Below are 16,860 nucleotides of genomic sequence, written 5' to 3'. Positions count from 1 at the left end.
GTGCAGGGCCCTAGAGGGTGGCACAATCAGTGCTGCTGCCATCAGGAGCCTACTCATACTATCCCATGCCCTGGGTACTGGGGTAGCTATTTAATAGGGTCTTACAATGATATGTAAGTGTGTATCCAACTGTGCCAAGCATCACAACAGATTTAGGGAAAGCGCTCTGGCCCAGGGAACCTGGTTAGCAGGGGCCATGGGCACTACAACTTCTGGGACACATTAACATCAGGCTAAAAGAGGGGGCTAAACATGCAAAAAGAATCCTCCTCTCACAGTCGGCCATTTGTTTTTTTTAGCTGGGTAAAACAAATGCCACTCTTGGGAGAAAACTTTGCCAAGTGAGTGCTGTAAGCCTTCGTTGTTACGACAGGAGCCACTCTGGAACTGAGATCCCCATGAAGCAGGTGGGGATACCTAAGTAGGGATGACGGGCCTCTGCTGTGGAAACAGACGTCATGACACCTGCCTCCTGGTTGACTAGTAGACTGTCTGCTGTTATCTAAATAGATCTGTTTCATGTATGTGTGTGGCAAGTAGTTGGATGATCTTTCGGAACTCACAAATTAACCTGTCAAATCTCTGGCAAGGCCACTCTATGGCTGTCTGTTTTCTTGTCTCTGCATAGTTGGTGGTTATTCCATGATGATCTGTGTTCAAAGAGAAATCTACTGGGTGTGACCGGAAAAGTACTTGGCACATGTCAGCACAAGTGATGACTTAGGCCCAGCCATGAATCGTATCTTGGGATACTAAGGAAAGTAGCCCATGTGGTGTAACTGAATGCGGGAGTCACCTTTCTGCTGCTTAATGAACTGAACAACATTTCAAGGAGATTGAGATGGTTATTACTAAAGATACATTTGTTTCTTGGAATATTCCATTTTATAATTTTAAAAGTTGGGTGATTTCATACAGTAGCAAATAACTCTTCTAAACCAGCACAATGACAGTACTCCATCCAAGGCTTAAATGAGACCCTAATGTCAAAAAGACAAGCCACATTAATGTGCATTACGAATGACTCATTAGAAATTATTTTCTGTAGTCAGTAAGAATAGGTGTGTGCTAAGTGTAGGAAAAATACAAACTTGCTACAACTTCTTGACATTTTATGAACTTCCCAATGTTTTATTTAAAAATGCAGCGAAAAAGTCTGATGTAACTGGCTTTATGCTAGAAAGCTACTGCAAAGTATGTTTGATTGTCAATATAATCCAATTAGTATTTTGCATCTAATGGTCCTTATGACGGATTTTCGTGCGAGTCATTGATATACAAAAATGTAGACATTCAAAACATCAAACTCTGCCAATAGATCAAAATTGGTTCCACACATAATATTGACCACCTACAACTGTACTAGTCAGCATGCCAGTAGAAGAATTGATTCTCAGCAGCAGAGGGTAGGTGTAATAACAAAAACTGTCAAATGCTATTAGCATATGTGCGTGCTAGAGAGATAGTGAGTGTCATTGGGTGTCTGTAAGAGTGAGAGAAAGTGAGAGGCTGAGTAACAGTTAGGGAATAAAACAATAAATAAGATTGAGCATGAGAGAGAATGAATGAGAGTGCAAGGGTGACAGACATTAAGGCCCATATTTATACTTTTTGACGGCGCTGGTTTGCGTCAAACATTTTACCGCCGGCTAACGTCATTCTTACGCACCATGCGGGCGCCTTATTTAAGGATTGACGTTAGCCGGTGCTGCGGGCTGGTCAAAAGAGTAAAAAAAAAAAGACTCAAACCAGGCAGCGCCGGCGTAGGGGAAATGGGGGTTGTGCATCAAAAAATGGTGCAAGTGAGGTTTGAGTAAAAAATCATGGCTCAAACCGGACTTGCGCCATTTTTGATGCACTACCCCCATTGAAATGACTCCTGTCTTAACAAAGACAGGGGTCATGCCCCCTTGCCCAATGGTCATTCCCAGGGGACTTCTGTCCCCTGGGCATGGCCATTGGGCGCAGTGGCATGTAGGGGGGCCCAAATTAGGCCCCCCATGCCACTTTGAAAAAAAAATTAAAAATACTTACCTCAGCTTACCTGTACTTATCTGGGATGGGTTCCCCTATCCATGGGTGTCCTCCTGGGGTGGGCGAGGGTGGCAGGGGGAGTCCCTGGGGACAGGGAAGGGCACCTCTGTACTGCTTCCATGGTCTCAGACCATGGAAGTTAGCCCACAGGTCCCTTAACGCCTGCCCTCACCAAGGCGTTAAAAAACGGCGCACATCAGGCTGTGTGCCCTTTTTTAAGGCCCGCCCCCTCCTGTGGGTCAAAATGACTCAGGAGTATAAATAAGGAGCACAGGCCTTAAAGAAATTTTTTGGACAGGAACGCCATTAACGCAAGGCGGTTTCCCGCATCCAAAAAATGACGGACACAGAGATTTTTTCACGTCCGCGGGGTCGGGCGTCATAGTTTAAATATGGGGCAAAAATTTTGACGCACGTTCGGCACAAACTGAGTATAAATATGCCCCTAAGAGTGCCAGAACAAGAGTCAGACACTGCTTTGGGTACTCTTCAGCCTCTGAATCAAAGCATATAGACCATGGGCGTACGGAGTAATACACAGAGCAAGGTCTGATTTGATCGTCCGCTGTTAATCACACTTTAATAGTGGCTCTTGGACTTGCAGTTTGTTAAAGTGCAGAAAGGCAGCACTCCATGACCTGTGAGTCCTGCTTCAAGCCCCACCTCTACTCATATAAAGTCAGTGGTGGCCGGCAGCTTTAGGAGGGAGGGGGGTGGGCGGGAAGCACACACACACACTCATTTTTTCACACACAGACACGCACGCACGCACATCCATTAACAACACTCATAACATTCAAACATGCACGCATGCACCAAACATTCATTTTAAAAGTTCACACACTCATTCTTTCACACACACAAGCACGCACGCACATCCATTAACAACACTCATACCATTCAAACATGCACGCACCAAACATTCATTTTAAAACATCACACACACACACTCATTCTTTGACACATGCATGCACATCCATTAACACTCATACCATCAAAACATGCACACACGCACCAAACATTTATTTTAAAACATCACACACACACACACACACACACTTACCTTCAGCCTTGAGGTCCCCAGAGGGTTGGGACTGCTGCCTTCCCTCAGGTCAGCCAATCAGGGAAGGCAGCAGTCCCAGCCTCGTCACAGAGTGGGTTGGGATCAGTGAGACTGCTGACCCCACCCCACTCTGTGATGAAGTGTCACTGATTGACACTCGCGCTGGGTGCTTCAGGGCATAAACCCTGAATGAGTGTCAATGGGTGACGCTTTCCTCATCACCCAGGGGAGGGCCTCGAGGCAGCTTTGCTGAGCCGAGGAGGTCACGCCCTTAGGAGCCGTGACCTCCTCAGCCCAGCAAAGTTCAGCTCAGGCAGCCAGGAGTCTGCGCAAATCACACATGTCTCACTCCTTGCTGTCTGAGCTGAAAATGAAGGGTGTCTGTCAGGCTGACCTTTGTTCAGCCTGACAGACACGCTTCATGAGGGGCAAAAAGGTGGGGGGGGGGCGTGGCCCCTCCACCCTAAAGGGTGGGCCTCACCTGATAAAGTAGTGACAGCCAGCACTCTAAGTTCAGAAATTACACATAACAGGCAAGAAGAGGTCTCCTAAATGACCAAAGCATGGACAGTTTGCGGTGTATGCTTTAAAAAATTAACATACTTTCTCATAAACTGCACGACAGCGGGAAAGCTGGAATCATGCTTTCAATCGGCTGAAACATTGCCCGACATATTTTAGCAATGCCTTTCTTTGAGACTTTGACTTCTCAAAGTATCGCAGAGTAGCATGTGTATGTGAAAGAATCCCTTTATTGTATAAATAGGTTATGAAATATTGATTAACGTGGCTGAAAGTACAACGTGTGGAATTTGGCGTTCAAAGAAGTAAACTGGACAAATTCAATTTAATTTGTATCCATTGCAGCTTTTGAGCATAGTACAGTATGATGGTACTCACTAGTAGTCTTGCTGTTCACAATGATGTCAGAGTACTTTTTGCATTCGCTTGGAAGCAGTAGAAATTAAACATGATTTGGTTTGTTTTTAATTTTACAGATAATGGAGACAACCTGAACGGCATACGCAAGAGGCTGCAGAATGCAGAAGAAAAGAACCTCGATCTTCTTAGAGACTTGAATAATACCGTTGGGAAACTGTCAGCAATTCCCAGTGGTAAGTGCTAATGGGCCATAGCTTTCATCAACCACTTTGCATAGGTTTTCCTATGGTATATTTCTGCATGTCCTGTTATTTATTAACAGAGGGAGTCCTGCCTTTAGACTTTCGCCCTACATGATGGGGTGATAACTTAAGTCACTTGTGAATTTAATGTTTTCTCCTTCTCATTAATTTGTGGTAGGCAGATGTGCAAGAAATCTTTCACACGTTAGTGAATACGTTTATTTTCAGGCTGCAGCTGTTGACTGTGTATTATACATACAATTATTACACATATAGATCATACATACCAGTGGGTATTCTTTATATAGTATTTATCAGGAATTTGTACTTTGGGAAATATCAGTTTAGAGTATGTGGCAAATGTGGGCAGGAAGGGCTAGTCATATGTCATTTGTTACAGCTATAGTTTATCAAAGGGTGTGGTGGGCATGGAAAACAGGTAAATAACATATTCCTGGTTTAGAGAATTCCTTACATGATTGTTTTTGCTCTTCTTAATGGAAGAGTCCTGGTGACAAAGCTTAAAAAAGCATTTGCAATGCAACGGGTCTCGCGTTTGCTCGTGTTAGAGCTGTTAGCGTTGTAAACTCCTAACCTGACTTTTCTTGCCACATAAATTAATAATGAAAAGTAAAACAGTTTCACATATGCAAGCTGATGGTCTCCATGTGCGTGAAGGAGGCAAAGAAAAAGAAACAGAAGTTGGTTCGCAGCGAAACCGGCAAAAGTGCAATTATCCATGTAACCAGTAAAAGTGCAATTACCCATGTAACAGGGTCGATGTCATGCAAAGCGCTCAACTTCTGCCCAGCGAGATCGCACTGCGCAAGAAATGAAAAGATAAAGTAGTCCAGACACCAGCTGAAAACACAGAGCCTCGTATGTTTTCAGTAGTTGGTCGGTATGCTTGAGGAGGGCTGAACACGGGAAAAGGCATGACGTATGCATGCCTTTCACAAATGGAACTAATTGATTTTTAAAAGGCAAGCCCACGAACTAATGAAAGTGACGGGCGTGACATGGGCTTGGCTAGAAGCCCACAAAGAGATTACAACCTGGTCCAGAGCACAAGCGCGCTCAACCCTAAAAAGTGACCTTGTTTCAGCAGTGAGGTAACTTAAAAACATCTTTCTTCAGAGCAACATGTTTACAAGCAGAATAGAAAACAGCAGTCTCACTACAAGACGTGTCAGGTCAACCACACACTTGCAATTAACAGTGAAGGAATCCTCTTTCTTTGTAAAAGATTATTTGCTGAGGATCAAAACGCCTTCCTTTATACAAACCTGTGGCCTTTGGACGAACACTGAGGAATACGTTTCAGTTTGTTATGGGTTTCTTGTGTGATTTTGGTACTAGTTAAAAATGGGGTCTCTAGTTGGCAGAGGTATTCACCTTTGTCCAAATAAGGACCACAATCCTAGTCAGGGTAAGTCACACACAATCCAAATTATTCTGTGCCCACCCTCTGGTAGCTTTGCACTGAGCAGTCAGACTTAACTTTGAAGGCAATGTGTAAAGTATTTGTGCAATAAATCCTACTGTAACACATTGAAAACACCACAAGAATACACCACACAGGTTTAGAAAAATTTAAGATATTTATCTTGTTAAATTAAAATCAAAACAATAAAGATTCAATAAGCAGAAGTTGAGATATCACTTTTGCAAGATTAAAAAGAGTCTTAAATCTTAGAAATCAAAGTTTCTTGATTTCACAAAGTACCTGGTTTGCATAAAAAAATAACACACACATAGATGCCGGGGAGATGCGTGGAAAAATAGGGTGTGTGTCAGAATTTGCGGCGCGGCGCAGACAAAGCGATGTTTCTTTCCATGCTGCAAGGGGCTTTGAGTCGATTTCTGGCACATAGTCTTGGTTCCTCATGGCAATGCAGGGATCTTTTTGATGCCCAGGGATGATGCCTGGAAATCCTGGGTGTGCGGGATGAAGTTATAGGCATTGCATCGATCTAGTGGGAGAAGTCATTTAATTTTCTGTCTCACGGCAGGCGCTGTGTCAATTCTTCACTTGGGAAGTCAGACTGCGTCGTTCCGCTTCGGCTGTGTGGCGATTTTCTCATCACAAGGCAGGCTGTGCGTCGTTTCCGGCAGGCTGTGTATCGATTTTCAGCACACAAGGAGTTCCTTGAAGAGATGAAGTCTTTTTGGCCCTGAGACTTCAGAAAACAGGAGGGAAGCTCAATCCAAGCCCTTGGAGAGCACTTCTCAGCAAAGTCAGAGGGCAGCAGGGCAGCAGGGCAACAGAAGGGCAGCAGTCCTTCTCAGCAAAGCAGTCCAGATGACTCCTTTGGGCAGCCAGGCAGTTCCTCTTGACAGGTTGCAGTTTCAGGTCCAGAAGTGTCTGAGTTGGTGGGGTCAGAGACCCAGTTTATATACCCAAAACTGGCTTTGAAGTGGGGGAGACTTCAAAGAGTGGTTTTGAAGTGCATAAGGTCCCATTTCAGTACAGGCCTGCCTGCCAGGGTCACAGTAGGGGTTTTGGCAGTCCATTGTGTGAAGGCAGGCCACTAGTCTTTAAAATGTAAGTGTCAGGCCCTCCACCTTCCCAGCCCAGGAAGACCCATTCAGTATGCAGATGAGTGCAGGTGTGACTGAGTATCCTGTGTTTGTGGTTGTCCGGGTGAAAGGCACATGGGAGCTGTCAACCACCCAAGCCCAGACGTGGATTGGAGACAGGCTGTAAGGCACAGCTGGATTTTAAGTGCAGAGAAAGGCTCACTTTCTAAAAGTGGCATTTCTAAAATAGTAATGTAAAATCCAACCTCACAAATAAGCAGGATTTTCTATTACTGTTCTGGTGATACTAAATATGACCTATTTACCCCTTTCTGATCAGAATCTTCCACTCAAACAGGATATGAGATTAGCCCTAATGCAAGCCTATGAAAGGAGCAGGCCTCACAGTAGTTGAAAACGAATTTAGGAGTTTTACACTACTAGGACATATAAAACACACATGTACATGTCCTGCCTTTTACCTACATGCACCCTGCCCTCTGGGATACCTAGGGCCTTCCTTAGGGGTGACGTATATGCAGAAAAGGGGGAGTTTAAGGCTTGGCAAGAACTTTTAAATGCCAAGTCGAAGTGGCAGTGAAACTGCACACACAGGCCTTGCAATGGCAGGCCTGAGACATGGTTAAGGGGCTACTTATGTGGGTGACACAACCAGTGCTGCAGGCCCACTAGCAACTTTCAATTTACAGGCCCTGGGCACATGTAGTGCACTTTACACCACTGCAAGATTTCGTAGACTTTTTCTAGTATCTTAATGCTACATCTGCTTGCTGTCAACATAGTAAGTAGGAGAGGAGGTGTAAAGAGAAGTGTTTTTGTAATTTCCTCTATGTACACCACACAGAGCTCCCGTCAAGAAATGCTTTTTAGAATGAGCCAAGAAAACAGCAGTCTTAATTTGGTCTTTTACCCTGGTGAACGCTCCCTGTTGGTGAGTGCATGAGTATGCCATGCAGCCTTTGGTGATAATGCTGGCTGGTCCTTTATAAAAATGTCCTTAAAATGGAATGCCAGGTGATCAAACATCATCCCTATATGATGGTTCCTGATAGAGAACTTAGGGCCTGATTTATGAAATGTCAGTGCCCCCTTTATGTCATTTTTTGACGCAAAAGCAGCACAAACTTAAAAGGATGCACCAAACAGAATCAAACAGCAGAGCGATAGAGAAATGGCAGAAGGATAGAGGGAGGGAAAGATGGGGAGGGAGACAGAAGGAGAGGGGAGTGAAGGAGGGAGAGAGAGAGACAGAGATAGATAGAGAGAGAGAAAGAGAGAGAGAGAGAGAGAGAGAGAGAGAGAGAGAGAGAGAGAGAGAAACAACATGACCAACTCTTCTTGTGTACAGTTTTCACTGGTGTTATGTCTCTGGTCACACTGCAAGTGTACACAAGCACTCTCAGTAGTCAGAAGGATCCTCTAATCAACAAAGGTACACGCACAGTGTTCGTGTATCAAAAATAAATTACATTCCCAAGAAACATACATTAGTCATGTAAACTTTTCGAGTATATGGCTTCTGAAAACAGGTCACGGTGAACCTAAACCAGAAGTAATTGAAGCCGGTAAGTCCCAAACTCAGACACTGATTCAGGATACATATGAGTAAGGGCAGGGAATGGAGAATCACTTTTCCTCAGTGAAAAGGTGGAGCCTTTCTTCATTATTCATACAATGGGTATTCATACAATGGGTATCGCAATTGTAGAAAGATCTTCAAGAAAGTGTCTGTAAAAAATGTCAAATCTCAAATACCTTTGTATCTCTTTTATAGTGTGTGGAATCGTCCAGTCATCCACCACTGCTACCTTTTCAGAATCCATGCTGATACCCTAGTCTAACAAGATCAATCCAGGGAAGGATACTCATTTAGCTTGGGAAAGGCAGTTTTCTAGTTTGGCATATTTAGAATATTCACATAATCTCCTCAAAACATCTCTCACATGTTATCTATGTTGCTCCAAAATCAATGAGGATGTTGGGAAGTAGATGTTGGTAAAGATATCTAATATGTCATGGAAGAGGTCATAGACCAGATGGTGGGATGAAGCGGGACCATTGGATAAACCAAAAAGCATAACTAGATATTCGAAATGCACATATTGGTGTTAAAATAACATTTCCATTCATCTAGCACTTTAATTTGGACACGATTATGACCCTTTGAGGTCTGATTTAGTGAAGATTCAGCTGAACGTACTTGACCTAAAAAGACTGAAATGAAAGGTAATGGATACACGTTATTCACTATGACAGCATTTAATTGGGGGTGAAAAAGATTGGTGATTTTGAATGATGAATAAAATATTTCCCCAAGTTCTCATCAATACACTCTTTGAGATGTTCATCCTCCTTCGTAGACAAGGGATACATTCAGCAATGAGGTATCTTGGCATTTGGTATCAAATCTATGACACAATCATCATTGTCATCAAAACTTTATTCGGCTCCATCATACAAGCAATAAAAGTACATGAAATATATAATACATTTGTTTAAAGCATCATTAAAAATAATTCATTTAGACAACAAAGTTAAAACATACTCCTAGCCCCATTCAACTAATTTGTTACTCAAAACTCAAAGTTTTTCTAATATGAATTGCATTTCAAATATACAAGGCAACACTAAGTTGCTGGAGTTTCCAGGGCAAACAAAAAGTGTGTGGCGGCTTTATGTTCCCTGACATTGGGTGCAATTAATAAAGGATTTAGAAGTTGCTTTCTTAACATAAGACTGTAAAAAAAGCACACAATGTAGTATGCTTTGTTTTGAGGTTCCATCACATGGGCACATGATAGATTTTAAATTCCACTGGTTGATTTTAAGAAAAGAAACAAGGTGGTGTACCATTCCCAGCGTAGCATGGTCAGGACATACCAATGTTAAGACTTAGGCCCATATTTATACTTTTTTTGTGCTGCAATTGTGTCATTTTTTACGTAAAAGCGGCGCAAACTCACAAAATACAATTATATTTTGTACGTTTGCTCCACTTTTGTGTAAAAAAATGACGCAAATGTGCACATAAAAAGTATAAATATGGGCCTTAGTTACCCATGTTAAATAAGATTGAAAGCCTAATGAAAGAGAGTGAGTCTTGCATGTTTACACTATAAATGCTCCCCTACCCATGGAGTCTCTTTTATTTCCCCTAACATCAAGCAGGGTGGCCTTCACCATTTTCTTTTCTAGCTTCACAATCCTGGTTGGATCTTCCAAAATAGAAAATCCAAAAACCATCTAAAGGAATTTATTAATGGAAAAAAGCCATGGAATATTAAGAGCATGTTCCATAGCAAGACAGTCCTGTGTAATCGCTCTTGTATACTCAGTTTCTTGTTTAGACCATATTGATCATCATAAAGAGATTGGTTTAGATGCTAGAATATCCTGCACATAATTTAAACCTACTTCTTGATGTATAATAGTGGAAGGGGCGGAAGCAGGAGAGATCAACAATCTTCTAAGGAAATTATTTTCCTCCAGCTGAATTGGCTTACTGGGCACATAGCCCCAGACACCTCCACCGTATGTTGCAGCAGATAGGGCCCTGGCGCTATAAATGGTAATCATCTCTTTAATCTGCTGACTTTCCAGATTTTTAGAAAAACAAAATACTCCCTTGCAAATTCTTTTCATCCTAAGTCTTGTATTATTAATATGTTCAACCCAAATACCACACACCGAGAACATCATACCCAAATAGCAAAAGGACTTAACCCTATTTATTTGGACACCTTCTAAATACAATGTTTTTATAGTCTTTGGCAGTGTACCACAAGTTATTACATACATCTTTTCCTTATTAATTTGTAATTCCTTAGAATCCATTAAAGCTGCAAATTAATCAATTAATCTCTGCAAGACATCCGTGGTCCTTGATAAAAGGACCGCGCCATCTGCATAGGGAAGAGCAGGTCCTGGGCAACCAGCGACCATTGGCACATCAGCTTGTAAACCCCACAACGTTACATCAACCCCATTTATAAATAATGAAAATAGAAATCGTGCCAGGACACATCCCTGGCATACTCCCCGCCTAATTCTAAAGAAAGGCAATAGTTCTCCTTTAGTACCAAACATTACCTTGGCTGAGAGATTCCTATTTAGTTGTCCAAGAAGTCTTACTAGATCCAAAGGAACACTGAATGAGAGCATGGTAGGCCATAGTATTGCATGATCAACAAGGTCAAATGCACTAGTTAAATCTGCAAAACATGTGTGAAGTGATCCTACCTTTGCCCTGATATATTTCACGATCAAATGTTCGAGATCTAAATATTGCTCCTCGGTTCTTTATCCCTTTCTAAATCCATATTGAGCCATAGACAAAATGCGTTTTTCCAATGCCCAATCCTCCAAGGAGTTTAACAGATGAATCCAAAACAGAGATAGGTCAATAACTTTTTGGATCCGCCTTGTCCCCTTTCTTACAGATAGGAACTATGATAGCCTTAGCCCATGTAGGCGGGATAATACCCTGTGCTGCTGCATTGAAACACGGGTAAGTATTGGTGACCACAATTCCCCCAGTCCTATGAACATATCAACAGTGACCCCATCAGGCCCAGGAAATGTTCCCTTTGCACATTTATGCAGAGCATCCTCTATTTCATCTATCATGAATTTCAAATATGAAATAGTAGTTGAAACAGAATTCTCCGGTAATTTATTAAAAACTACTACTGAGGTCCTCGATTCATCAAACACTATTGGATCACAAACCCTTTCAAAATGCTCAACTCAGGCCTGTGGTGGTACCAAGCACGTAAGCACTGTACTTTGATCTCCATTTAAAAACAGGGTATTTACAGTGGTCCAAAATAATTGTGCATCTTTGGTTTCAGAGGCCTGGGACAGGTTCAGCCATGCCTTTTTCGGCCAGCTCCTCCTTTCTAGCTATCATAGACACCTTATACTGCTTTCTTAGATACTTGGCTAATAATTGATCTCTAGGGACCTGGTGTAGGGATATTCTCAATGTTTTGGAGGCCTACGTACAATCATGGTTAAACCATTCCTGTCCACCGGTGGACTTACTTTTCCCAGGGTGGGTCAATAATAGGTTGAGGGCCTCAGCAATCTGTTCAAAGGCTGATATAAAATCGCCATTGCCCACTTTGTCAGTTAAACAAATAGCAAACTCTCTATACCTTTGGGTCACTAATAGCTATAGTACATGCTTAGGGTCAATCCCCGTTCATTTAATATGGGAATGGTTTGTTCGACTTCGGGCTAGGGACTGAATTCTGTCATATTTCTCAGAATGGCTATCTCGTAAAAATATTGATAAAATCAATGGATTATGGTAACTCAACAGTGTTTCTTTTAACCTCACATTGATGACCAGCCGATTAAAACCCAAGCTTATCATAAAGTAATCAACTGTGGAGTGGTTCCCCTCCACACACACACAACAAATGTTTTTGGGGGTTATTACAACTTTGGAGGAGGTGTTAATCCATCCTAAAAGTGACGGATATACCACCAGCCGTATTACGAGTTCCATAGGATATAATGGACTCGTAATACGGCTGGTGGTATATCCGTCACTTTACCGTCACTTTTGGGACGGATTAACACCTCCTCCAAAGTTGTAATAACCCCCTTTGTCTGCTCTGTTCCTGAGATCTTAGATACTTCCAACAATATAAAATCATAATTATACAGCATGTTATTCACACATTCCCCATACTCGAACTTTTAAAATGCAGGGTTCTGTGGCCTGCCCCAATTATAAAACCACAAACCTGATTGGCTGAAAGACAGCATCTTTGTACATTAAAATCTTCAGCCCAAATAATTGGGCAAACAATTTCCCCAAAAATGTGTCAAGATCTGTTTCCAGCGATCTTATTACCTTCCCTCATATGAAATGAAACACATTATTGTAATAATGAATTATAGTCACATCAGACTCCCCCCTTAAATTTCAACCAGACAGATTTATAATAGGGAGAATATGCGGCAGATCTTTTCACCATGATGGGGAGCAATTTGGAAATAAGCAACTGTAGCCCACCCTTTGCTCTACGAAATGACAATGAGATGGCAAGTGTAAACAGAGAAAAAACAACTTCAATATGAGTAGGGCCACCTGACAGGTTTTTTGGATGCATTCTAAATCTGCATGACCAGTAACGTTTACCCACTGATCCACTTTTAATTTATTCTTCAGCCCTGCTACATTCCATGAAACCATAACACATGACACAATCATATTCTCTGTGAGTTGGCATGCATGCACGTTTTTCACTAAACACATCTGTAAAATCTGTGTAAGCTTCAGGAGTGTTGAAGTTCTTCTCTGGGGAAATTAAGAGTGTGCCACTCAACGAAGAATGAGTTTGGATAACGCTGCCTTTTGAAAAACATTTGATTTTGCAGTACTTAGAAGTGAAGTGAACCTGTGATGCCTTTGAGTCCACTTATGAGTTGTGCTGTTGTAGTCAAGATGTTACAAAAAACCTTTTCTGTATGTCGTCCACCTTTAGTAACGAGATACAAGCATAGGGAGATTTAACATGATTCCAGCTTCGGTTTTCCTTTAATCCTCAGTTTGGTTTATTTATTTGACTTAGGGCCTGGTTTAGATCCCTGTGGTGGGGTTACTCCATCACAAACAGGATGGATATTAGTTTTGCATGCCTCTAGTGCATACCAGCCTTGCTCCAAGGCCACATATTCTACATTCTGAACTGCACTTGCCAAGAACAGATTTGATAGAGGGAGGCATTATACTCTTCAACAATTCCAGAGAATGGCTTTTGTGATCAGGAAATACAACAATGTTATTAGGAACAGCAGGACTGAGCCTAGCATGAGGTGGCTAGTTCTGACTTTATAAAAAGCTTCAGGTTAAATATTTACAATTGTAGCTATTCTGTCTTCTATATGAGATAACCCTATTCCCATGCTGAACAAAATGCTGTATTTGGATGTGTTTGTCACGCATGCAAGGGCCAAACAATGAAACATGGTTGGAACCCTACATTCTCAAATGGACAAGGACACTTCTAACCAAAATGAGGGCCACTCCAAAATTGAAAGGTCCAGGTGACGATAGAGGAGCTAATGTGACCCTTGCATGTTTAAGATCCACAGAGAGAGAGGAGCCCAACAGAATTGTTATGTTTTATAAGGGGCGCTTACATTGCCAACTTTCTAGACTTTTTGTTTAAGGAGAATATATTTTGTGCTGTGCCACACTGATTGAGTGATCCTACATGTGAATGTTTTTTTTTTTTAAACTAAATGTACATCTGCAACCTGTGCTTGTATTGTGATGTGCCTTAACACTTTTACCACATTTGCTCCCAACAGACACAGCAGCAAAGATACAAGCAGTAAAAGACAAGGCTAAACAAGCAAATGCCACAGCAAATGACGTCTTAGCTAAAGTTAAAGACTTGAATCTGAATCTTCTGGGCTTGAAAAAGAACTACAGCAAACTGGAAGATGATGTGGCCAAAACAAATGCTGCACTGAAAGACCCTGCTAAGAATAGTAAGTGGAAAATACACCAACATATGTGTGTTTTCCTTTTGAACTATGATTACCCAAATCACATCTAATCGGAATTAGGGCTTGGCTGAGTAATTATGGAAGGACTTATTAGAAAGGACTTGAAAGTTGCATAGATATGTAGTAGGATCACCTAAACCCACACCACCCCCTAGTTGTGTAGGCTTTGCCATCAGAATATAGATGTGAGTTAGAAAGTCAAAACACAGAACATGGTTGCTGGACCCCAGATGTTTGCATGCATTGGATACCTGAATCGTATGTAAGCTCTGGTAATTGGTCTGTAAATTTATGCTGCTCAATTTCTTTGGATAGCAGTTTCAATACCTATTTAAAAGTATATTTAAAGGCTGTCTTTGCATGGCTACATTTAACAAAGCCACAATCCACATTATAAATCAATGGAAGTTCACTGACAATGTTTGGAGCTGGACAGTATTTAAATGTATATTCCACCTTAGATACACATTGTAATTCAGATGAATTGTTTGTTATAAGTCAGTCACACAGCACCATGTGGTTATGCTGTGGTACATTAATGTGATTTCTAGCTTAAATAGCAAGTATATACCTTTTGCCCGGCTAACCAGGCATCTCCTCACCATTTGATGCCCTAATATTAATTTTGGTTAGGGAAAGTTGACCCTAAGAGTCCATTGTGTTCCACTGACCCAAAGTACAGCCCTAAATGTATAACTATCTAACCATAGAGTTGAGAGTGTATCCATTTCTATTCTGGAGATGCATATTGAGTTAGACACTCAAAATCTTGTAGTGCCTTGCAGTGACACCCGGAAGCAAACTGTGAACTAGGAAAATTGTTCCTGCTTGAGAGGGACATATCTGTAAGACTCATTGCATCCTTGTTCTAAGACATTTGCCTTACGCTAGGGAGACCATGCTGTGACACTTGTACAGCAAATAAAATCTTACTAATCAAGATTTTTCCATTATGTATAAATGTGCCTTCCTAGTGAACATAAATGATATCTTCTTGAGGGTCATCATCTTAACAAACATGCAATTTTACTAGTCCTTTTAGGGACTGGATTTGAAATGGTCAAAGGGAAACAAAGGTGAACTCAAAGGTGTTTGAAATGGTGAGTTCTGGTTCATTGTTTAAGACTAACAAACGAAGTAGAATGCAAGAATCTTGAATGCTGTTTATATGTCAGAATAGAGAGTACAAAAATATTGACATTCCAAAATATCATGGCCAATATATTGACACTGAAAATATAAAGAAGGGAAGTGTACCCTAATAAGTATGTATTTGCTTCTTCTTAAATCGACATATCTTTTTATGAAGATGTGTGGGTGTGGGAGGAGTTAAGCATCTGTATGGCAATATTTAAAACTCAATATTTCCAGTAATAAAGCTTAGAGAACTAGACAAAATGCAATTTTGTTGTTCATATACTTTGCCTCCCATAACCGCAAAGCCATTTTTAGGTTACTGGTTGCAATCTGGTTCCACCTTGTGTCCTTTTGCTGAGGACTTTTAAGACAGCTTTAGAAAGCAGTAGCAACCTTGGGAAGGATGCAAATGGCTTTGAATCAAAGAGTGATATGGGGATTACTGCTTGGATGAGCATCATCTGCTGTCCTGTTGACTTATCAATAAAGTGTTTCGTAGCCCAATGCAGATAGCTGAATAGAACTATTTCGGATCATAGGTGAATGATCATTGAGTTAATAGTAGAATAGGTGGTGTTCCTGTGGACATTTTACTCAAAAACCACAAAATGTGAATGAAGGGAGACAAGAAGAATGAGCAATACTTTTTTTTCTGGCTCACCCAGGACGTGTCCCGTAAAGGTGGGCAAGCTTACCTCGGTGAAAAAGTTATTTGGACCTACTGGTGCTTGCCAGAGCAGATGTTCCTTTCAATGTTGTGTGCATTGGAAGCTTTTAATCAAGAAGCAACCATTGTCTGTAGCAGTAGTAAGACTGTGCATTCCTTATACGCAGTTGTGGTTGCTCAGTGAAACAGTTCTCTGAAGAGTTAGTTAGTCTTGTCTTTAATAGGCATCTTTCTGGGTAAAAAAAACTAAATGAGATTAGTGGAAATCCTAAATTCCCAAATTATTATGCAGAAATGCACATTTCCTATCGAGCCATAGATCCCTTGAAAGATGAGTAAAAATTCTACAAGTCTACTTTGGTAAGACCAACTCAACTCAATAATATGTTTATTTTGGGGATATACCCCATAAAACACAAGACTAGTGTAAAATGTGCAATTAAGATATTTAAACAGACTATATAAACAAAATAAAGTTTAGATGTCTTCAGGATTTTTAAAATTCATTCAAATTCATAACCTGAGGTGGGGGGTAAAAGGGGTGGACAAGGGGAGCTTGATGAATGGGGCAGAGAACACTCCTCTAGCGGAGTTCCTGAGGGGGCCATGTCAACAGATGGTCTCCCTGTCCACAGTAGGGGTTCAAGATGTCTCCGGAGTGTTGGACTCTACACTGACATCTTTGCTACCTGGGGCAAGTTGCTCTCACCAATCTACAGACAGTGAATTGATCCATAGCAGCTAGATTACTCTTTGGGCAGCAGACA

At 41.4% G+C, this 16,860-nt stretch overlaps 1 protein-coding gene across 7 annotated transcripts in view; it reads left to right on the top strand.

Moving 5' to 3' along the window:
- The window catches only part of LAMA2 (laminin subunit alpha 2), a 3,379,260-nt gene that overhangs the window by 2,972,222 nt on the left and 390,178 nt on the right, over window positions 1-16,860 (top strand). For all 7 annotated transcript variants that reach the window (XM_069234829.1, XM_069234828.1, XM_069234823.1 and 4 more), the window contains 2 exons: window positions 4,096-4,212; window positions 14,089-14,271. In XM_069234829.1, the coding sequence (XP_069090930.1) occupies window positions 4,096-4,212; window positions 14,089-14,271 (300 nt within the window). The remainder of the gene's footprint in view (window positions 1-4,095; window positions 4,213-14,088; window positions 14,272-16,860) is intronic.

The sequence above is a fragment of the Pleurodeles waltl genome, chromosome 5 (assembly GCF_031143425.1).
Source record: "Pleurodeles waltl isolate 20211129_DDA chromosome 5, aPleWal1.hap1.20221129, whole genome shotgun sequence".
Taxonomy (NCBI): Eukaryota; Metazoa; Chordata; class Amphibia; order Caudata; family Salamandridae; genus Pleurodeles; species Pleurodeles waltl.
This window is presented reverse-complemented; position numbering and strand designations above follow the sequence as displayed.